The 22,788-nt window shown below is 35.4% G+C and overlaps 4 protein-coding genes across 9 annotated transcripts; 2 read left to right on the top strand and 2 right to left on the bottom strand.

Moving 5' to 3' along the window:
- The first annotated feature begins 2,287 nt into the window (after positions 1-2,287).
- Positions 2,288-5,833, top strand: Pgs1 (Phosphatidylglycerophosphate synthase 1). Of its 3 annotated transcripts, none has more exons than XM_070664111.1 (8): positions 2,288-2,850; positions 3,074-3,269; positions 3,333-3,455; positions 3,645-3,922; positions 4,029-4,300; positions 4,416-4,640; positions 4,846-5,055; positions 5,159-5,581. In XM_070664111.1, exons 1-8 carry the CDS (start codon positions 2,819-2,821, stop codon positions 5,359-5,361), a joined length of 1,539 nt encoding a protein of 512 aa, XP_070520212.1. In that variant the 5' UTR covers positions 2,288-2,818; the 3' UTR covers positions 5,362-5,581. The 3 variants fall into 3 exon arrangements, with proteins under 3 accessions (XP_070520212.1, XP_070520210.1, XP_070520209.1); XM_070664109.1 differs by lacking the exon at positions 2,288-2,850 and adding an exon at positions 5,709-5,833 and having other exon boundaries at positions 3,030-3,269; positions 5,159-5,364; XM_070664108.1 differs by lacking the exon at positions 2,288-2,850 and having other exon boundaries at positions 3,030-3,269.
- On the bottom strand, positions 5,671-9,369 carry Eif3b (eukaryotic translation initiation factor 3 subunit B). The gene is made up of 11 exons (XM_070664107.1): positions 9,167-9,369; positions 8,646-8,844; positions 8,218-8,530; positions 7,749-8,105; positions 7,480-7,622; positions 7,227-7,362; positions 6,942-7,137; positions 6,673-6,853; positions 6,323-6,563; positions 6,100-6,208; positions 5,671-5,831 (listed from the first exon to the last, which is right to left on the bottom strand). The coding sequence occupies exons 1-11, from the start codon at positions 9,348-9,350 to the stop codon at positions 5,731-5,733; spliced, it is 2,160 nt and encodes a 719-aa protein (XP_070520208.1). The 5' UTR covers positions 9,351-9,369; the 3' UTR covers positions 5,671-5,730.
- A 73-nt stretch (positions 9,370-9,442) lies between these two features.
- Positions 9,443-22,209, bottom strand: Pex6 (peroxin 6). 3 transcript variants are annotated; one of them, XM_070664104.1, is made up of 7 exons: positions 21,946-22,209; positions 12,696-13,245; positions 12,020-12,505; positions 11,689-11,915; positions 11,209-11,614; positions 10,811-11,110; positions 9,443-10,701 (listed from the first exon to the last, which is right to left on the bottom strand). In XM_070664104.1, exons 2-7 carry the CDS (start codon positions 13,162-13,164, stop codon positions 10,088-10,090), a joined length of 2,502 nt encoding a protein of 833 aa, XP_070520205.1. In that variant the 5' UTR covers positions 13,165-13,245; positions 21,946-22,209; the 3' UTR covers positions 9,443-10,087. The 3 variants fall into 3 exon arrangements, with proteins under 3 accessions (XP_070520205.1, XP_070520204.1, XP_070520206.1); XM_070664103.1 differs by lacking the exon at positions 21,946-22,209 and adding an exon at positions 14,003-14,132; XM_070664105.1 differs by lacking the exon at positions 21,946-22,209 and adding an exon at positions 13,357-13,895.
- LOC139106958 (uncharacterized) lies at positions 13,989-20,827 on the top strand. Of its 2 annotated transcripts, none has more exons than XM_070664099.1 (15): positions 13,989-14,110; positions 14,899-15,081; positions 15,143-15,347; positions 15,433-15,629; positions 15,722-15,956; positions 16,029-16,185; positions 16,275-16,503; positions 16,631-17,396; positions 17,544-18,472; positions 18,546-18,721; positions 18,876-19,289; positions 19,379-19,554; positions 19,644-19,891; positions 19,970-20,233; positions 20,322-20,827. In XM_070664099.1, exons 2-15 carry the CDS (start codon positions 14,942-14,944, stop codon positions 20,494-20,496), a joined length of 4,311 nt encoding a protein of 1,436 aa, XP_070520200.1. In that variant the 5' UTR covers positions 13,989-14,110; positions 14,899-14,941; the 3' UTR covers positions 20,497-20,827. The 2 variants fall into 2 exon arrangements, with proteins under 2 accessions (XP_070520200.1, XP_070520199.1); XM_070664098.1 differs by lacking the exon at positions 13,989-14,110 and adding an exon at positions 14,341-14,547.
- Positions 22,210-22,788: the final 579 nt, after the last annotated feature.

The following is a 22,788-nucleotide window of genomic DNA, read 5'->3' as shown; positions in this document are numbered from 1 at the left end:
AATTTATTTTTTAATTGATCGTCGTACAGCCGGAGTACGCGTTATCTCTTGCGGAGTGTCGATTTTCTGTCTGGTAAGACGTGCTAATAGTGTATAGTGACCGGCAATGATGACCTGACTCACTGTGGTGACAGCGGCTAACGCGCGTGAGCTAGGGTGGAGTGCGTTAGGCCTTACCGCGGATCGTGTACGTGAACCTTGGAGTATCGAGAGAAGCGAGAGAACGAGGGAAAAGTTGGAGGAAGGCATCTTCATGTTCTGTTCTGTTCGCGACCGTGCGTGTGAGAGAGAACGCATGAGTGATCGCTAAGAAATCATTATAGGCGCCTCTAATGATTTCTTAGCGATCACTCGTGCGTTCTCTCTCACATGCACGGTCGCGAACAGAGCAGAGCATGAAGATGCCTTCCTTCAACTTTTCCCTCGTTTTCTCGTTTCTTTCGGTACTTCAGGACTCACGTACGCGATCCGCGGTAAGGCCTGACGCACTTTACCCTAGCTTACGCGCGTTAGTCGCCGTTGCCGCAATGAGTCATGCCGTTATTAAAGGTCACTACTATTACATGCAATTCGGGAAACGGTATCTTCTGCTTGAGAAATTCGCGTTACGCCGGATTGTGCGATGCGTATTTTAGTAGTTTTAAATTTCTATTTAAACAATTTTTTCTTGTTTTATAATAATTTAAACTATGAGTCATAGTGTAATAAAGTGCGCGGTGAATATTAGTCATAGTGTTATGAAGTGCGCGGTGAATATTATGTGAGTGAGTGTGAGTGTGAGTGTACAGTGTCGCGTTTATGTATATAATACGGGATGCCGTGTTTAAGTTATTACAAAACAAGGTCGCTTTTCTCGTTATCGGAATATTGTTTCGCGCTTTCGGGATTTAGTAATTCGCGTTTTTAATTTATTTTTTAAGGGATCGTCGTACAGCCCGGAGTATTCGTCGGTCCCTCGCGGAGTGTCGTTTTCTGTTTCGTTAGACGTGACTGATAGTGCGTGCGCTACTGCACGCAATTCGGGAAATTGGCATCTGCTGCTTGAGAGATTCGCGTTACGTCGGATTGTGCGACGCGTATTTTAGTAGTTTTAAAGTCCTATTCGAACAATTTTTTCTTGTTTTATAATAATTTAAACTAGGTATGAGTGATAGTGTAATAAAGTGCGCGGTGAATATGAGTCATAGTGTTATGAAGTGCGCGGTGAATATTATGTGAGTGAGTGTGAGTGAGTGTGAGTGTACAGTTTCGCGTTTTTGTTTATAATACGGGGTGCCGTGTTTTAATAATAATTTAAACTGTGAGTGATAATGTAAACTAACGAGTGATAATTTAAATTATGAGTGATAGCGTTAGGGGTTAATGACAGTATTTCGCGAGAGTTTCCAGTGCGCGAAAAGATGACTCGACGACGACGACGACGACGACGACCTCCCATCTGAGAGGAGGAGCAGGCCCGGGGGGTATCCTGCATCGGCGGAGCAACTTTAAGGTAAGCATTAATTTTTAAATCAAAATCTTTATCAAAAAGAAACTAACATGTCTGAATTAATATTTTTCTATTTATGTTACAGTCACCGGCAACAACTCCGCTGAAACTCATGCAGATTCGTGAGTCGCATGCTTTTTTTTTTACAAATTTCTTATTTAATTGTCTTTATTTCTTTTTATTTTAATTGTTATATTACATATGTTTTAGGTATACTTATATATTTTTATATGCATATGCTTTAATATATATTACTTTCAGAGAAATAATGCTTTTTTCACAAATTCTTTATTTAATTGTCTTTATTTCTTTTTATTTTAATTGTTATATTACATATGTTTTAGGTATACTTATATATTTTTATATGCATATGCTTTAATATATATTATTTTCAGAGAAATAATGCTTTTTTTTTTACAAATTTTTTATTTAATGAATTAAATAAGACAGCTGTCTTATTTCCTTGAATTAAAATACAGGCGCGCGCCTGTATATATATATTAAATATATTTATTTGCACTAATATTAAATTGCTTTAAGTGAAATGATGTGTAGGATGCATCAAAAATTTTTAACCACACCGGTTGTATTTACAGAAAATATTAAAAATATGTACAACCGACAGTCCGCAGTCTGTTTAAGTGGGACGGAAAATTTTTGTTGCATTGCACATAAAAAATTTACATTAACACATTATACCTTGAACATTTCGGACCAAACACAATTCGGTGACTCGGATTTCGTACTAATTAAAATTTGTTAAGACTCGGCGGTGTTACAGAGAAGCGGATCTGCGATAACTACCGGCGACGCCGCGAAAGAACAGGACAGACAGTGTATAGGTCTGGCCTGTTCTTCTATCCGACGGCAGCCGAAACGCTGGCTTCACACGGACGAGCCTCTGTATCTGGACGCGTGGAAGCCGCGATTCCGAGTTCGGTTCTCTGCGTCCGAGGCATTAGCAGGCGCTACGGGCACACACGGACACGGCATTGTGCCTAGTGTGCGTATGTTGCTCGTCTAAAATCTGCGACCACTGCGCTAGGCCTGAAAACCCAGAGCTCTTATTGAATATTAGTTATCACATCCGGTGTGAAAGTCTATAGATCTTCTGTACACCAACGTGACTTTTCTCACGCACGACGCGCGATGAAGACTGCATTTTTTTAAAAGAAAGTGTTGGTGCAGCTTAGTGCAGCTAGCTCAACTAAAAAAAAAAAAGACCCTTTGTTTGTATTCCCTCTATCAACTCCATAACCTAACTTGAAACTTTACGCATGTAGACGATTTAAGTTTTTCAGATTACTTAAATTTTCCAAATAACTCTTCATGCACAATTCTACATTACGAATTTTCAAATGGTGCGTGATTAAATTTGGTGAAATCTTAGATTAACTTAACATAACCGAATTACAAATCTACTTGACGTTTTATAAATTTAAAGTCGTGTACAATATGTTGTAAAAAGGAAATGATATTTTATATATAACATTTTACGTAAATTTTTGCAGTACGATAATTACAGGCAATAATTTAGTACATGTTTTATTATTCTGATACTTCATTAATTTATTTATATCTCAGGTTTTACGAACCAAAGTTGTTGGGTACTGTGGCTAAAGTAACTTCTGTACATTCGTTGTTTATCAGACGTAAAATGCAAATAGCAATGTTGGACGATGAAAAGTTTAAGAATTTGAATGTTTCTGTGCAAGAAGAAATTAATTTGCTCTCTTGGTTACACACTGTAGCTCCTGCTTTTCCAGTAAATAGTTCAAAGGTAGGATTTATGCCTATAACATAATTGTAGATACATTTCAATAAAAATTTTTTTTTTATTTAGGTTATTATAATCCATGAGCCACAGGCGTTTTATAATACACTGTTAGAAAAATGCAAAAATGCCAAGGAAAGAATAACACTCGCGTCTCTGTATTTGGGCACTGGTACTTTGGAGACAAAATTGGTACAGAAATTAATGTGACATTTATAACATAAGTTTTGCAAAATTATTCTCAGTACAAAATTAAAAATAATTATAAATGTTAAAAGTATGAAAAAATAATTCGAGTTAGGGAAAGAAATATAATTAGTTTTGTTAACTATTTTTTTTTTTTTTTTTTTCCTTGAAAGTCATTTTTTTTTTCTCGAACAGGTGAATGTGATAAATCAAGCAATAAATACAAACGGTGGCAATTTGCAAGTTCGAATTTTGCTAGATTACATGAGAGCGTCTCGGGGTAAACAAAATTCCCGAAAAATGTTGGAACCATTGCTTAAAGGCAAATGTGAAAATAATTGCAAAGTTTTTCTTTATCACACGCCGAAGTTACGAGGTATAACAAAAGCAGTCATTCCAGATCGCTTTAATGAACTCATTGGCTTACAACATATGAAGCTATATATCATCGATAATGATTTAATTATTAGTGGGTAAGTTTATAGTCCTGACTGCTATAATTGAGGAATAAAATGCAAAAGATACATTTATATATCTATTATATATTTATAAAAATATCAAACAATTATTTTACATTAGAGCAAATCTCAGCAACGATTATTTCACAAACCGACAGGATCGGTACTTTGTTATAGAAAATTGCAAAGAGCTTTGTAATTTTTATAATGAATTGATTGGGAAAGTGACGGAATTTAGCTTTTTGTTACAACCAAACGGCAATACGAGTTTGAATCCTGCTACAAATTGTCATCCTTATAAAGGATCTGGCAAAGTATTTACCCAAGAAGCAGCTTCCAAGATACAAACATTCTTACAGGATAAAATAAAAAAGAATTCTGATCTCGACAATGGTATATCGATAATTATTTTATATGTTATTAAGTTAAAAAATGTTAAAAAATATTTTACCACCTAGACCAAAATGGGATGTTTATTTCAAAGTCTCAAATTATTTAATTACTGCAGATGCAGATACATGGATATTTCCACTGGTACAAATGGGGCAATTAAACGTCTATCACGATAGCGAAATAACATTAAAACTTTTAAAAACTGCTTCAGCAGGAACGACGCTCAAATTAGCGACTGGTTATTTTAATCTAACTTATGACTACAGTCAAGCTGTGCTCAAAGATTGCCAAGCGACGTGTCAATTATTGACAGCGCATCCTACTGCTAATGGGTTCTTTAGTATGACTTCATTACTATAAAATTTTTTTTTTAAGTCGACGCCTAGCGTTTAAATTGTGTGAACGAAAATTTATATACGATCGTTTGTTAATTTTTTTTTGTATAATTATAATTTATTTTTTATCTTAAAAATCTGGATAAATACAATTACAGAAGTTAATAACTACCTATTATTTAAAACATTTAAATTATCTTATTTTTTAAGATGCCAAAGGAATCGCTGGAGGGATACCAGCAGCATATACCAGAATAATGCAATCGTTTTACAATCTATGCGAGAAGATGAATCAACAAAATAGAATAACGTTATGGGAATTTGTCAAACCAGGTTGGACCTACCACGCGAAAGGTCTTTGGTATACCTTACCAAATCAACAAAAACCTTCATTGACTCTTATAGGTTCACCAAATTTCGGTAATAAATTATTTTTTTTTATTTTAGTCTTAAATAATGAGCTTACAATAAATCATCTCTCTAAAATTTTTAATAAGACTAAATTCAAATATGGATGATTCAGGTTATAGATCAGTGAATAAAGATCTCGAAACACAGATAGCTATAGTGACAAGAAACGAGAAGTTACAAAATGCGCTGCACGAGGAGCAAGCGCGATTGTTTTCCTGTGCTAAACCAGTCACGAGGAAGACTTTTTCACAGGAAAATAGAATACCGCCAGCCTGGATATGCGGAATTGTATTTTTCTTTCGCTATTATTTTTAAAATGTAAACGAATTTCGTATTCTAAACTTATTTAATTCTAGATGTAATATATTGTACACTCACCGTCAGAATTGACGTTTGTGGTGCTGCGACGGCGGCTAGCGTACGTGATTTTGGTGTGGTGTACGTCGAATCTCACACGAAGCACGTGCGTAGATATTCCACAGAGCACGGGTCACAGAGAAATGAGGGGAAAGGAACACGCACTACGCCAGCCGCCGACGCCGCAGCAAATGCCATATCTACCTTTCAGTGTACAATTGAGTACAAATTACATATTAATATTTAATCAATCTATAAACAATGAAATTATTTTCATGATTTATTACCTTCAAGTATTTTTCCAGATTAACAGTTGTTCAAAGAAATTTATTTGTCGTCAATCACGAACGTTTCTTCCTTGACGAAAAATTCAACAACTTCTTCCTCCATATTTTTCGAATCCGAGTCCAATTCATCGGTATCAATATCTAAAAATACACGCATGTAACAATTTGTCAAACTGCCAATAGTACTGTTTTTTCAGTATTAATAATGCAACAATTTGTTAATTACACATTTTCGTAAATATATTCACACATATCTGCGTTCATCGTACAGATGTACTACATCTATTTTTTTTTAAACCATAAATAATTACACACACACAATTATCTATAGTATTAAAAATGTATATACACTACTATTTTATGTAAACGTTTAAAAAGATACTGTATGATATGTATATATAATACTTACTGCAACGTAACTCGAGACGACGCTTCTTCTGATTGTTCCATTCATCGATACGTGTCGTACGATACTCTTCAAATGCTTTCATTAATAAGCAACGTTTCTCGATTAATTCCTAGAAAATAAATCGCACACAAAAATTAAATTTCGTAATATACTGGAAAATGGTAATTATTACAAAGCTATATGTATTAATGTTAGATGCTTATCGCATTTTAATTAAATGCACCTTTGAAGCACGCGTTAATCGCATACGATCTTTGCTTTCGAATTGTGCCGAGTATTTTTTCAAATTCTTTTTTATTTCTTTAATTTGCTCCGCCGTGAGCAGAGTCGGTGGTCGCGGCCGCCACAACAGTTGATTAAATGCGTTCAAGTTCACTCTCTTCAGAATACGACCTTGGAACGTCCATATCCAGTAACCATTATCGACACTGGTCTTCCAGCTGGATACTGCTGTGACGACGTATCTAATAAAATTAATTAAAATGAAGGAAAAGTTAACCTTTGACTATAACTATTTTTCTATACTCAATTTTTCTTATTATGCAATTGTTACTTCTTTTTTTTTGTATCTACCTGCCAGTTGGGTCCCATTCAACGTCGGAGGTTTGATAATGATCGGTAGAATTCATAATGGTGAAGTCGTTTGTATCAATAAACTCCAAAGCGCCAGCCATTGTTGTTAAACCAGCCAGAACAATAAATTGACCGGATGGCGACCAGAATAAATGATTACAAGCCTTTTTCTCTAATCTTTCTGTTAAAAAATTGTAATTTACAAATTTGCAAGTTATTAATTTAATCAGGTAAAAAAAAACGAATTTTTATTATGTGTAATTACTTACTAAGAAGTGCAGGTTGATGACCGTATCGAACTTCATAGAAACTAACATTCACAGTAGGTATTTCACCATGAATAATGGCAAATTTACTGCCAACTGGCTCCCATGCAAAAGCATGAATCGGCTCTTTTATTTCCACGCTATCTACTGGAATTTGTTTCTCCCTCATGTGAAAAATTTCGAAATTGTATGACATTCCCTGTAATGTAAAATATGTATAATTTTAAGTATACTTTAATTATATCGTAATTACAATTGAGCAATTACTAATAAAAACGTTCTACTCACTGTGTATTTTTGTTCCGTCTTTTCCTTGCGTTTAGCAAAACGATCGACTTTTACGCATAGGTAATCACCAGATTTTTGCCAAAAAATTTTGCAGTCAGCCACATTAAACAAGTTCTTATTTCTTATTTCATTCCGACTAAAAATTAAAAATTATTTTATTTTGTTTGTTAATTTACGATTTAAATAAATTAAAATAGATAAAATCGATAAAATAAATAAAAATTACGAAAAAAATTTAAGATTAAAGACTTACTTAGGAATTTCAAGTAAAGTTACTCTCGCGGGAACATCTTTGTCTTCTGGTACCCAGTATGCAAGAATATTGTCTGTTGGAGACCAACTAAAATCTCTGATGCCCGGAATCTTAATACTTTTCTTGTCCAATAAACCAAATGACTAAAAAATTAAATGCATAAATTAATAATAACTATCAAGTTAAAAACTTAAAATATTAATAATAATAAATAATTAATGTTAAAGTATAATCAATTTAAAGTTAACATGATTATAAAAAATACTCACTGGAGTTTCGTAGACACTGAGAATATCCTCTCCCATACGTGCTAAATATTTATCATCATGCGACCAACGAAATATTGGCCAGACAGAAGAACCATCTGGAAAGAACGATCGTTTTTCCTGGCCTGATAGAATGTCCCAAATCACAAGGCGTTTTTGATCTTGACCGAGATCAGTTCGTGGAGTATAGGTGACTAGGTAACGCTCATAAGGCGAGAAGTCAATGCATTCGACTCCTCGCTGGCTAAATCTGGCTTGTTGGGTGAACTGAGGACCACCCCATAAGGCAACACCTAGCTTATGGAAAGTAGATAAATATGTACCTAGTGGTGACCATTTTACATATGTTTCTGTCCAACGCTATAAACAAAAAAAATAATATTTTAGTAATAAATTTAACTTAAATTACAACATATAATTATATAAAAAATTGCATAATAAAATTTATATTACCAAAATTTTTTCTACTTACATTGCGTTCTTCAAGTAAAGTAGGTTCTGGTGCAGAATTTTGCCATATTTGCACTGACACACCTGCTCCATTACCACAAAGAACACAAAACTGATCATAAGCATCTGGTTCCAACAAATGATAATGCAAATCATTAGCAGCCTTAAAGGGTTGAGCTGTAGGTGGCTCCCAGTCCTCTGGAATATCTTCAAACTTCTTAAAATCCGTAAAAAGATTAACTTTAAATGTGTGTGATTTGTCAATTTTATAGTTGTTGGTAGACTTGACTGCAGTGAGAGCATTTAAGTGATTGTTGTATTCCAGAAAAATGTATCTGTCAAAAAAAAAAAGAAAATATTATAAAAGCTAATAAAACATAACTGTAAAATATCCTGTTACATATGTAGCTTTATAATTTATATATAAATTAAGAAATAATATAGACTAACCCTTTAGTTTTGCCATCACTCTCATTCATAGGATAATATTGATTAACTATTGTGCCAAACTTTCCTAGTACTTTATTGATAACAGACTGAAGCTTTTCTAATTTGTCAGGCTCTACACGTGGTACATTATCCACTACAATTACAGACTCTACACCATCTGTTTCTGAAGGTTTCTGCTTTAAAATATCACCAAGCAGATCTGCAAAAATCATGATACAAATATATATTCAATGTTCAATAAAAAATCCTTATTTTTCTAATAAATTTATTTATCTTATTAATATTTTTTAGTAGATTCTAAAACAAGATATCTTGTACTTAAACCCAAGCTGCGTTCGGATATTTATAGCCAGTATACGTCACGTATACCTCAAATATTCAGTACTGACAGTAAATATCGGAACACAGCCTTTATCATCGTTAACTATCTGCGCCCGCCGCTCACAGGGCCATGCGTTATCTTACTGTATCCACGTGTTAGAAAATAAGAGGTTGTGAAAGGAAAACTAGGCGAGACTTACCTTCGTCAGTAATATCATCGATAAAACCCTCGGGATCGCTGAAGTTAGGCTCTTCATCTTCGTTCATCGGATTATCGTTATTCTTAGCAGTTTCGTCGTTTTGCACCGTTTTCTCCGCTTGTGTTTTCTTCGCCATTTTGGATACTTCTGAACATGTTCTTTCACTGACTTTACTCGTACTCATGGCATCCACGCCGCACCATCAGTGGTGCCAAAATTAAAAATATTTTATACCAACTAAACGATAAAATACACTGATTGAGCACTCAATGAACTCTTGCATCTAATTAATATTTTTAGATCTGAAAAAATTTATCAATTGGATGCAAGTATTTATTTAAGATATTTGTAATACGAGAACAAACCATGCTCACGCTTCGCGTGCGCTATTTTTTGAAAGGTCCTAATTCGTGCGCGTTATTATAATTGGGGGCATTAATTAATTATAATTTTTATTTAATAATTACAATTAAGTAACCTATGATCGACGACGGGTTGCTGGTTCAAGAGACACAATTACGAACTACGAAAAAAAATTTTGCGACTAGTAACATAAAATTAAAAAACTTTAGAAGAGAAAGAAAAAATTAATTAGTATAATTTAAAAATCTGTTAAAAATTATAATATCCAAGTTTTTTTTTCATAAAAAGTCTTACACGTGACAATTTCAATTATACTCAACATTTAAAAAATTCGAGAAGTTAGGAAGATAAAAATAAATCTATTTTTGGATGGAATGCGATTTTTTACTAATATATACATGTTTTTATATAAAATAAAAAGCTGCAAACACGTCTCTATCGATCCTAATCATTAATTTGATTAGTTACTTAATTATTTGCCATTTAAAATATGAACAAACCCTGAGAACTAGAAATATACTTCGTATATTATCTTAAAAAACGATTCTGAAATTATGACTATGATAATTCTACCCGCATCTTATTATACCTTTTTATTTCCTCGTCGGTAACTGATGGTACTAAATTGCAGATAGCATCTGAGAAATGACTTAATTCTACAATAACATTGTTTTTAATTCCCGCATTATTTTCTTCCACAAGATAATCCTTATTGATTCGTTCATTTTCTTGATGTTTTGCAAGCATCTCGCGTACAGCGTTGAGCCACGCGTTGGACGAGACAGAATATAAGTCTGCACCGGTAACGTTTTTCGGTAATCGATCTACGACCTGTTCCAATTCCCGTCCGTTTTCTCGGAATTCGAATTTACGTGTCTGCGCTTCCAGCACGCTAAGTTTAGACACTCGATCGGAATGAATACCGACGTAAAGCATTTTATCGAATCTCCCTGGTCGAAGTAAAGCAGGATCTATGAGATCGGGCCTGTTCGTAGCTCCTATAATAAATATGCTGCCAGATTCCTCAAGACCGTCCATCTCGGCCAGTAACTGGGAAACCACGCGGTCCATTACGCCGCCGCTGTCTCCGCTTCTGCCTCGATTTGGTGCCAGCGAGTCCAGCTCATCGAAAAAGACGATACAAGGGGCTGCGGAGCGCGCGCGCTCGAAAACTGTAAGATGAATTAAAATTACTCGTTATTTTGCAATTTGATTAAAGCAAATAATTTTTTCTTACAAGCTTGTATAATAGCTTTTTTATAATTTTTACAAGTAACGTACTTTGTCTTACGTTCTTTTCGCTCTGACCGACATACATATTTAAGACTTCTGGACCTTTAATCGATAAAAAGTGCATTTTATATTCCGTTGCTACGGCTTTAGCGAGAAGAGTCTTCCCGGTACCAGGCGGGCCGTATAATAATAGACCAGATTGTCCAAAACCGAAGGCGTTCAATAAAGGCAACTGAATTCTGCGAGTAATCTCGCGTTTCAACTCTGCTAAACCGCCTATATCCTTCCAATGAACTTTCGGCACGCGTGGAGCACCTTTACTATCAGAATACATGGACTGCATATATTCTGAAAATATAGCTGTGTTATAAAATCCGCATGAAACGAAAATACATAAATAAGAGCCGCTTTTGACCTTACTAAAATTAATTATGAGATAATTGTACCATAAGCACGATCGAAATCTTCATGTTCCAGTGTAAGCGTGCATTTCTTATCATACGACGTTAATTTGCATCGAAATTTTGCTGCGTGCAATAATAACGCTAACAGATCGGCGAATTTAAAATCTGAGCAGAAATTAGCCACTTTTGATAAATCAGCGGCAGTCATTAGATTCCTATTAAACAGCAACCAAGATATTAATTCTGCTCGTGTACTTTGATTTAAATGCTTCACATAAATCGTCTCAATAAATATTCGTTGTAGTTCTGCGGGTACGTCAGTCTCATCCGACGAAGCTATTATAATCAGAGGAAATTCTCGATGTTTGCTGTACAGCGAAGTAACTTCTGCTGTAAAAGCGGATATAATCCTTTCATCTTTTTGCCCTTCGGCAGTTTTACCGAATACCTGCGAAAATAACATTATAACTTATAATTGAAAATCAATATAATTAAAAATAATGTTTTATCTTTTTAACATACTTGAATATTATTTAAATATAATACACAGGGCACGCATCGTTCCGCATTTTTTAACACTTTGCGAAGCTTAGCTTCGGTCTGCGCTGACGTTAAAGTTTGCACCTCTGCAAAGTCAATGTCGAGAAAGTTTAATCCCATTCTTTTAGATATTGCTCGAACCAATTCATGTTTACCGGAACCCCGTGGCCCTTTCACAAGAAACACTGGTCTCACGTTCAATTGGATGTCTGTAAGAATCACACAATAACAAAAAAAATAAGGAACATATCGACAGCAATTATAGTATTCAAATATTACTAATCTATAAGTGGACGCAAAGATTGTCGCTTACCTTTTTTTAAAAATGGCGTAATGCAAAATTCCAAATGTTTCATAGGTTCTGCTAGAGCTGATGGATAATTGTAATTAAGCAATTTTCGTGCATCTTCGTTTCGTCGTAAAAGTGCACTGTTGGGAAACGAGTAAACACGTCCCCGAGGAATATAATCGTGAACTTGCGCTTCCTGAATAAGCGTTGACTCTCCACGTACAACGTAGCAATTGTTAACGCTAATTTTACACCCGTTTCGATTCACTTTTAACGTTTTAACTATAAAATACGCCGTGTAGTTTACCGACGGGCCAGATGAGTAAAATTGACTCTCAGCGTATTCTTTCATGTCGATTTTGAACATATCGTTCACGTGCAAAAATCGGGGATACAAAAAGTAATTTTGCAACATGACGTCCAACGTTTCAGTCGCGTAATCGTATTGATTGGCGATTAAGGATATTCTTGCTTCGGTTGCAAATTCAATAATGTTGTCTTCCAATGGTACTAAAAACAAATCGTGTAAATCATTAATTATACATTATCATTATCCAATTACTTAACATTAATTATATATTTACAGTGTTACAGGTTTAATTTAAAAAAATATCTTTTTATTAAATTTACTTAATTAAGTAAAAAAAATGTGAACAATTTAAAATTAAAATTGAAAATCCGATAAGCCACAAATACTTACGTATGAAACATGAGGTCTCCAACTTTTCGCAGCGAAGAGCGTTTTGCAAATTGCGTTCTGTCGTCTCAGAGATTAAAATAGTGTTCTCATTGACATCCGGGACAAATGTAATCATTAGTTTATATTTCATTAGGGAAGCTATCGAGCATACATTGACCCAAGCGCAGCTCGAAGTGGAGTTCTCCGAGAGCTGTGTACTTGCTACTGCACAGGAATCACAATCAACATATTCATTCCACGTATCCGTAATCTTTGGGTCGTCTAATATACGTCTCAAAGCCGTATCCGGCAATACGATCCATTCGTGATTTAGATTGGACATTCTTTGAAATCTACGGTGCAGATATTCCAAGAAGATGCAGCTCATCACGTAGCGCGAATTTTTTCGCAGCAAAATTCTCGTTAGTCCTTTCACGAGTCTTTTATAATACAATAGCGTGGAAAGCATCTTCCGTTGTACCTCATGCATGACTCGCAAATTGGAATTCTTCGTGTAAACCGTCTAGATTTGCGACATCGTTTTGAGAATTTTTCGATAAAGGCATCGAATCTGAGATTAAAAAAAAAAAAGACAGAATTAAATAGCGAAAAATAACAAGTATATGACGACCTAAATTTGTTTCCCTATAAGTATCTATTATTTTCTATTTAACAGACTTACGTATATAATTATTTTATCTCGCATGCAAAGTGAGAATAGCGCAATTTGAATTTAAAATTTTTTTTTAATACAAAGCGAGATATCGTTCGAGAGATATTAACTTCGCGAGAGTCGTGAGGACAAAGTGCGCGGATTAATTTGGATTGTCATTCCGCGTTATTGTTTTATTTTTTCCGTTCGCGATTGTTAATGCGCGAATTGCAAATGATGCACTTTTTTTTTTCGAGAAACGTTGCGCAAGCGCGAGGATTTTTTATTCACTCTCTCTCCGCTCGTCCTTCTTCCCCAGTGGCACGTTACAAATCATTCAAAATGGCAGTCATTCAAAAATCTCATCCGCCCTACCCACCGAATGCGCCATGTAATGGGTCGGAACGGTATTGGAGGTTACGTTTAAATGTGTCATTTAAATCGCGGCGAGAGGGGACAAAGGCCGAGAGATAAAAAGACAGAGACGCGAATAGTCGATGGAGAAATCGAGAACCGGTCAACTGAAGCGTTATGAATAAGGGATTTCCGTCGCAGCGAACGTCATAAATTATATACGTTTCGCGTATCGTCGCGAACGACCGATCGCGGAAGCGATCGATCTCACGCACGGCGCAGTTGAGGTCCGCTCGGTACGGTTGAGAGCCACTGAACGTACCCAATTTCTGCACGATCTCTAACAGAGTTACTATAGGAACAGGAGCAGCGCGCAGAAGACTTGTCCTCGGCGGATTATCATGCGAGGGTGGCCCCCGTGGTGTTATCGGTAAATTTCGCGTGTTTTCCGGGTACAGGCACGACGGTACGTCGTCTGGTGGTGGTGGCTGACTTAGCTGCCCCCGTGATTGCACGTTGATCGGTGGCTCGATCCGCGGATCGAGACCTCGCCACTTGCCGGCGCGAGGCGACGCGACGTGAGACGCGCCGCAGGAGGCGCGGTGAGACGAGAGAGAAAGAGAGAGAGAGAGAGAGAAGAGGCGAGGCGCATCGAGTGCACCATTGTAGTTGAGGACAGTTAGAACCGTTGGCGGAGATCTCCCCTCCCCCTTTCTCGTCTCTTCCGCTAACGTTCCGAGCCGTTAAAGCGCGAACCTAACCTGATCCGCGGTCCGATAGCGTCCTTATTGGAGATTTCGGAGCAGAGTTTTGTTCGAATTTAAAGGCCCGGGCGACGAAACGCAGGGCCTGTTATGCCAAGCTGCGGTAAGCGAGGGTGTGCACGCGTGCTTGGGTTTGAAAGCGCGGGTTGATTCTCCGCAGCCCCCCCGTCGTCGTCGACGTCGACGAGTGTTGGTCGTTGCACGAGTCTCGGTGATCGTTGTCGCGGGCCCGACGACGCCTCGTCGGTCCCGCCGAGAGAATGATAATATCGTCCCCTATTCCCCACGTATCCGCGCATCCTGCCCCCCCTGTCCCTCGGTGTTCTAATGACAGTTTTAGAGTAAAGGATGTTTACATTTTTATACGTCTATAATCGTATGATCGATTGGGATGCTGCTGAATACTCTTTGGTACTGTTTGCGTTAATTGTGGAACTTTTTGTTGTTTTGTCAGTGTATAAAGAAGTCTCTGAGCGATAAAGGCAACAGAGTCAAAAATGGATCCGGCAACCGTGATTGCTCTTTGTAAGGAGAACATCCAGCCATTAAGGTATGGACGAAATGCTACACAATTGGGAACAGCATTGAGGGCACAGGAGGATGTGGATGCACAACATTTGTTGTTACAAGAGAAACAGTAAGAAATTGCAGGTTTATTGATATTTTTATATAGTTAATAATTATGTATTTTTATTTAGAATGTATGAGGATGCTATTAAGAACTATGAAGGTGAAGACCCTTTAGAGAATTGGTATGAGTACATTCTCTGGGTGGAACAAAGTTATCCAAAAAGTGGTCATGAATCCCACATTGGAAGACTCTTACAACAATGTTTAGCAACATTTGAGAAGGATGTAAGATATCATCAAGATCGAAGATATATACGTTTGTGGATTAATTATGTGAGTAATATCTTATGTACTATTTTACAATGAGTCAGTTGTATGTTATGTATTTATACTAACAGAAAGAACTTGTGGTTTTCAGATAAGTATGCAAAAGAATCCTTTAGAGCTGTACCAGCTGTTACACAGCAATGGTATTGGAACTAAAGTAGCAGACATGTACAGAGCATGGGCTTTTGAATTAGAGCAAATTGGAGATGATAAACGTGCTGATGAAGTTTATATGATGGGAATAGTCGTTCGTGCAGAACCATTTGAAGAAATAAGTCATGCTCATCAGTAAGAATTGTTTTTTATATGATAAAATATTTTAAAGTTAATTAATTTGTTGATTATTATGTAATAAAAAATATAATACTATCCTTTTACAGAAATTTTCAATTTGCCGTGGCGCGTAAAACACTTGGACGTATCGAGGAAAGAAGTGATATTTCTTTATATGAACAACGCCAAGCTTTTAGTTCATTAAAGGCAATAAGAACTGGCAAAAGAGTCGGCAGCATACGAACAGGACATCGCGTACGCGATTATTATCCTGGCACAGTACCTCAAATTTCAATGTCTATGCAGAATACAAAACCTAATTCTAAGATACAAATATATCAAGTAAGATACTTATATAAATAAAAATTATAATATTGTTTAAAACAAGTTCTAAAATATGAATTTGTAATTTAGGATGACATACCTGCAGAAATGAAAACTTCGAGTATATTAGATCATGTACCCATAGAGGATGCAGTGCATAAAGAGAATACCATCAAACCTGGACCATGGAATAGTGGAAGCAAGAGAGGTCCATTAATAGCTCCCACTGTAAAAGCGGGCTTTAAAAGTAAGAACGACAATAAGATATGTCAATTTAAAGCAAAAGATTATTGCAGAAAAGAGATTTATTATTTTATTTTATCTTATTCTTCTTAGTACATGAAGATCAGAGTGATGACCCTGACATGGATAAAATTAAATTATTTCCAAATCATGTACCTTTTTTCGATGGCAGTAAATATGACGGTTTAAGAGTGCCAGTATACGTAGCAGATTCGATAGATCCAAATATTGTACAAAAACCACATTATCCCAAAGAATTAGTTTATGCCGAAAATACTGATCGTAGTATGGAAGAAATTAGAGCACAGCTATATTTGGGAAGGTATTGTGCTTTTATAATATTTGAAAACAAAAATTCGATGTATATATATTGTGTAAAATTATTATTCTTATTATTATTTATTAGTACACTGTCACATATAATAATTATATAATCTGATTTTATATAGAAGAGTGCAAATTCTGGAAAATAAACATGAAATGTCAATGGTTTGTTTACGTGAGACGGATAGAGAATCTCAATCTCAGCTTAATAATTTCGAAAACATGTATCATCTACAAGAAATAGAAGAACAAAAGCTTAATCAGCAAAGAAGAGAAGCTGAGATTAGTAGACAACGACTGCAAGCCGAGCAACAAGAAATGCAAAGACAGCAGTATGAGATTGAGAATCGAGTTTTAGAGACTCAGCGACAGGAAGCTGAACAAAGAGAATTGGAAAGATTAGAAACCGAGAGAATTGAAGCCGAAAGACTCGAAGCGCAGCGAATAGAGGAACAATTAAATTCGCAACGAAAATTACAGTCGACAAACTTTATGCATCAGCATCACACTTCTTCTCTAGCCGTAGACACCGAGGAACATTTACTCGGGCAGAGTCTCACTGTAAATACAAAAGAAGCTATTTCAGTTGTGCAAGGTTTGTGGCAATCTCCAGATGCAGTCGCTACTGCTTCACGCTTTCGTAGTCCTCCTGTTGCACCCAGAATGATAGATTCAAGAAATAAGTTACCGTTTGATATACATATGGATAGCTCTATGACGCAACACGCAATGTCTAGTAACAAACATCATCAAGGGTACAATATGCAGGTTTATAACGATCAAGAAAATCATCAAAGTTATCATACACAGCATCAAAGTTATTCTGGGCAGGACCAACACATTGTTTATGGAAACCATAATTTGCAAAACAGTTATCATTATCAAATGCAGGTAAAAATATTATTATACATATATAAATAACAGATTTTTTTATTTTGCGTGTATATATTTAGATGTAACAAAATATTTAAATAACAGTGAAATGCTTCCGTTTAAACATGATTTAAAGCAATGCCAATTTGTTTTTTTTTATTACAGCAACATCACGAGCATCAAGTACAACAACCACATTCTCGGCAGCACCATTCTGAGCATCAACATCAGCAGCATCAACAACATCAGCAACAAATAATGCCATCCCATCAGCAAATGCACCCTGTGCATCATCAATCCCTTTCTCATCCACAACATTTACAATCGCCTCACAGTCAAATAGTACCACACCACCAACCACACATCCATCATCATCAATCTCCACATAATCATCACCAATCTCCCCATAATCATAATCAATCTCCCCTTAATCATCACCACCAATCTCCGCATAATCATCATCATCATCAGTCCCCGCATAATCACCACGTATCTCCACATAATCATCACCAGTCAGCACATAATCATCCCCATCAATCTCCGCATAATTCACATATTTTACATTCTCAGCAACCTCATCCTCAACCCGTTCACCAACATATGCAACATATGCAACATCCCGTTTACAATAATATGTTACCCAACGATATCGGCTATCAACAGTATCCTACATCAATGGAAGCTTCTATGCTACAACAGAATATAGAGCCACCAAAACATTTCTCTCCTTATACGGATCCTGATATTGAAACGAGCAAACCATACAGAATGCCACCTGAATTGCCCTACATTAAATCACCGGGAATGAATCGTAAAGATATCAAATATCTTGAAAGCGCAGAAGACAAAGAAAATGCTATTGTTGTGGATTATAATGGTCCATTAGAAGAAAATATGATACCCAAATCAGATGAAAATAATCTTTACATTGACGAAAGCTTGGGTATTTCTCCTCTCTCAACTAACGAGACATGTTTTACAGAAGCCTTTAATACTCCGTTAACAACCTCGACACCGATGACTAATCATTTTAAGCCAACTTACAGAATAAAAGATGACTCACAATTTTCAAATCAGAACACTGCGGTTCAACCGTATGTATTAATCTGCTTTTAATTTTTTTTAAATACATAATAAGACGTTTAAATTTTTATTTATATTGAACAGAGTTGCAGAAGCACCTAACGCTGAAGGTGGTGATAAATTAAGTGTAATATTGGAAACTACACGAGAATATGTATCAAGTAGTTCAGGAAGCGGTAATTATACTAAAACGGCTGGATTGGCTTTTGCGTTAACAAGAGAAGACATGATTCCTTTTAAAGAACCACCCGTGGATACAAGTATGTACAAGAGTTTTATTAAACATATAATATAGATATATTTTATATTTTATTTTATTTTTTATTTATTTTTATTAAAAAAAATTTTTTTTTTATTAATTTTTTTTTTTTGTTAAAATATATAAAAATTGTTTAATTTTACAATTATATATAGTTGTAGAAGAGGAATCAAATGAATCTCTGCTATCTGTGAATCAACTTTACGAACAGAAGCAATATGCGCAAATCCAAGCTATGCACGCTCAAAGTCCGCGTACAGTACAACGACATGTAGACCAAATCACATCTGAGATACAAAATAATTGTGATTTAAGAAAATCCATAAATTTAAAACTTGAAGAAGATAATGCAGAAAAAATTGACACTATGGAATGTGAAGAGCATGAACCTATGGAACAAATGGAAGAAGAGTGCTTTGAGCTCCCATCGAGAGATCTAAATCCATTTGATAAAAATTTAATAGCTGGCCTGTTGAAAAAAATAAAATTTCCACAACCCCAGCATGCAGACGGATATAAAAGAATAGATACCAACCTAAATAAATTTGTGCCTTCTATTATTACGCTCGGTCAGTATTTGCACTGCTTTGTTATTTAAGTATATTTCTGAACTTTTGTTTTTTACATTAATGTAATATTTACGCTTGCAATTCTGTAGACACCGAAACATATGATTTGGAAAAGTGCCTTGGAAAAGGAATGTATGGAACAGTTTTTAAAGCAATTAATGTGCAAACGGGCGAAACTGTAGCTCTTAAAACGCAAAGACCCGCTTGGGTTTGGGAATATTATATTGTACGAGAAATAAAAGCACGTCTTACAAATCCACATATGGTACAGCATAATACAAATATAATGTGTTGTTATATAAGTAAATCAATTTTTCTATAATGTAATTTAAATATATATATTTGTTCTTTTAGTTACGCGGTTTTATGGATGTGACAATGGCATATGTGGCTAATAATGGGAGTGTACTAGTTTCAGAATATTCTAAATATGGAACATTATTAGCAGTGACAAATCAGATAAAAATTGCTACTGGCAAACCTCTAGTGGAAAGTTTAACTATTTTCTTTACAATTGAGATGCTTCAAATTGTGGAGTACTTACATAAATGCCAAATAATACATGGGGACATAAAGCCAGATAATTTTTTATTAATGCGATTGTTTGTATTATATTTTTCTCTAATCACATTTTCTATCGGATAAACAATGCAATAATTACTTTATATATTTCTTAACAGACCTACGCAAGATGTGAGACCAACTATACAGCTGATAGATTTTGGATGCAGCATAGATATGAAACTGTTGCCAGAAAATACAACATTTACGCAAGTTATAAAAACGGAAGACTTTACTTGTATTGAAATGCAAACTGGAAGACCATGGACATATCAGACTGATTTATATTGTCTAGCGGCGACCAGTCATTGTTTATTATTTGGCAATTATATGAGAGTATCTAATGTAGGCGGCCGTTGGTTCATTGCATCGAAATTACCAAGGTATATGAATAATTAATATATAATTAGCCGAAAAGAGTCATATTATTTCATAAAATATTTTAATCCTGCGTATATTTTTGTATTTCAGGTACGCAAAGAAAGCTGCTTGGGAACAATTTTTTACAGAATTGTTAAATATTGAATCGTGTGAAAAAATGCCAGATCTAGCGAAATTAAGGAATATGCTAGAAGAGACGTTAGCGCAAATGCCAGAAACACATTCGAAACTTCGAAATTTTGTCAACATTCTCAACAAACGATAACGCTTGCTATATTTGATGATATGTTCCAATGTGTGCATGTATTTAGCAAAGAACCAACGTGTAATAAGAAACATTAATGTTATTGTGCTATTTATTATAAAAGAAGTTAATATTACAGTGAGATAAATATATGTATCTACACAGTTAATAACACACAAGAATGCACTTTACGGCCTGGTTTGTGGATATCTTTATCGATATTCGTTGCTTGCACACAACATTAATTAGGACCATTGTGAAACAAGTTTAATCTCTTGAAATTGTAAAAACTTATAAGATATGAGAAGATTTATGCAGTAGGCATTTTGGAAATATATTTCTTTTAAGCATTTATTTTTAGTTATCTTTCAAACACGTACGTACTCATTACAAGTTATGAAGAAATAATTGTACTATATATTTTTAAAAAATTTACAGAATATTTGAATTTAAAAATTAATAGTACATTACTTGTATGATACAGTATGGATTCAATTTGCAAAAATACTATGCAGAAATGCATGCATACTAAGTACGTAAGTACTTTGTACAGATAATTGATGTACATTTTATCATTGTATAATTACATTTAAACAATTTTTTTAGATGCTTGAGTCTATTATTAACAAATTTTATTCACTTTCTATTAATCTTTAAAAGATACGAGAATATACTATGTCAATAATATTAACTTATTATTCCGAGTATTTTTCTTAAATGTATATTATTATCTACGCAAAATGATAAAATTATTTTATTTCAGCGGTGACGTTATATAAGTGATACAGTCCTAATTTGGTTTTGTGCAAGCTTACTTCCGAGTGTCCACTAAACAGGCCTTTTATGTAGTATATATTTTTAAGTTAAGACTTCCTAAATACATGCGTATGTATATGATAAAAATGTCAAAGATTGCGTTTGATTTTAGATTTTAGATTTTATAACGACATACGAGAACTTTTGGTTGTCTCTGGAAACGTAAACCTTAACATAAATTGTATACATACACATCGGGACCAGTGTATGTGTATATTTAATTAATATATCCATAATGGACAACCTATTGTTCTTGTTTAAAAATTTATAAGAATATGCCTTATTTTAATGGTGTAACTTGAAAAAAAAAAAAAAAAAAAGTTTAGATAAGAGCCCGTACAAAGCTTTAAGATTAAAAACAGTTGACATTGTAAGATACATTTATTAAACTCGGTAACACTAAAATATATATTTATGTATAATTCACATTACCTTTCCCTACTGAAATTGCATGTTATGATATTAAATCTAATTGCATTCTTAACATATATTTTATAATTATCATACTAGATATTACGAAGCGCGCACGTTATATGTATTTGGTCCTATGTTATAAAAAATGTATATTTAATAATTTACGACAATGACTCATTACTATTTCGATTTGCCGTAGCGGTCAAATCTCAACGTAACCGTCTTTGTTCCTTCACTTACCGAATTCCTCCACGACGATATTAGGCGCATCTTGTAGCACGTCCGTTCCCACATGGTTCATAAATTGTCACTTTGGCGCCATGTACACTGAGAGGCAAGTATGGCTTGTGCTTCGGCGACGGTGGTAGCGTGTGTGACTTCGCCGTGGTGTGGGCCGAATCTCACACGAAGCACGTGTGTAGTATGTACGTATGCCGTAGTCAGTAGTGCGCCGGCGCCGAAGACTGGAGGGGAAAGGCGATCCACTACTATCATCGCAGCATACGTGTACGACGCACACCACACCAAGGTCACGTACGCTAGCCGCCGTCGTCGAAGCAAATGCTATAGTGTCTGTCTTTCAGTGTATACTACGAGCTGCGCATAGAAGTAGTACAGTAAACTTATCACGTCGTTATTTATGCGAGTGACTGGCTGCGACCAATGACGAGTCGGAAAGCATAACGCTGGGTCCACACCATAAACCATAACCTGAAAAAAAAAGTGCACCACGCGCGTTGACAAACTTGACAACGGGTAGTAGGATCGCTACGTTGATCGCGTCGAACTGTTACCGCGTCTGATTTAAAATAAATATACAAAAGTTATGACGGACTCTGGGAACGAGGACTCTGTGACTGAGCTCAACACTCAGTTAAATAAATCGATGGTGTTGATGGAGGATGCTGTGGACATGCCGTCTTCAAATCACAAGCGGAAATCGATCACGATAAACACGGAGGCACAACCGTCTAAAAAACCCAAGAGTCCCGCTAAATCGCGTAGGAGCATATTGAAAAAACCCAACAAATCGTTTGACGAAAATTCGACGGCTGACGAGGACGTGGAGATTAACGGCGATAT

This window comes from Cardiocondyla obscurior, linkage group LG12 (assembly GCF_019399895.1).
Source record: "Cardiocondyla obscurior isolate alpha-2009 linkage group LG12, Cobs3.1, whole genome shotgun sequence".
Lineage (NCBI taxonomy): Eukaryota > Metazoa > Arthropoda > Insecta > Hymenoptera > Formicidae > Cardiocondyla > Cardiocondyla obscurior.
Note: the sequence above shows the minus strand (reverse complement) of the source record. Positions and strands in the feature narration are given on the sequence as shown.

Coding starts and splice junctions, on each gene's coding strand:
- Pgs1 (XM_070664109.1), top strand. CDS start 3,030: ATGTTTTATTATTCTGATACTTCATTAATTTATTTATATCTCAGGTTT. Junction 4,641..4,845: donor TACTGCTAATGGGTTCTTTA/GTATGACTTCAT, acceptor TTATTTTTTAAG/ATGCCAAAGGAATCGCTGGA. Junction 5,056..5,158: donor TATAGGTTCACCAAATTTCG/GTAATAAATTAT, acceptor TGGATGATTCAG/GTTATAGATCAGTGAATAAA.
- Eif3b (XM_070664107.1), bottom strand. CDS start 9,350: ATGAGTACGAGTAAAGTCAGTGAAAGAACATGTTCAGAAGTATCCAAA. Junction 8,845..9,166: donor CGATGATATTACTGACGAAG/GTAAGTCTCGCC, acceptor TGATTTTTGCAG/ATCTGCTTGGTGATATTTTA. Junction 8,531..8,645: donor AGTGATGGCAAAACTAAAGG/GTTAGTCTATAT, acceptor TTTTTTTGACAG/ATACATTTTTCTGGAATACA.
- Pex6 (XM_070664104.1), bottom strand. CDS start 13,164: ATGCATGAGGTACAACGGAAGATGCTTTCCACGCTATTGTATTATAAA. Junction 11,916..12,019: donor TACGCCATTTTTAAAAAAAG/GTAAGCGACAAT, acceptor TGATTCTTACAG/ACATCCAATTGAACGTGAGA. Junction 11,615..11,688: donor TATATTTAAATAATATTCAA/GTATGTTAAAAA, acceptor TTATTTTCGCAG/GTATTCGGTAAAACTGCCGA.
- LOC139106958 (XM_070664099.1), top strand. CDS start 14,942: ATGGATCCGGCAACCGTGATTGCTCTTTGTAAGGAGAACATCCAGCCA. Junction 18,722..18,875: donor AGAACCACCCGTGGATACAA/GTATGTACAAGA, acceptor AATTATATATAG/TTGTAGAAGAGGAATCAAAT. Junction 20,234..20,321: donor ATTGCATCGAAATTACCAAG/GTATATGAATAA, acceptor TTTGTATTTCAG/GTACGCAAAGAAAGCTGCTT.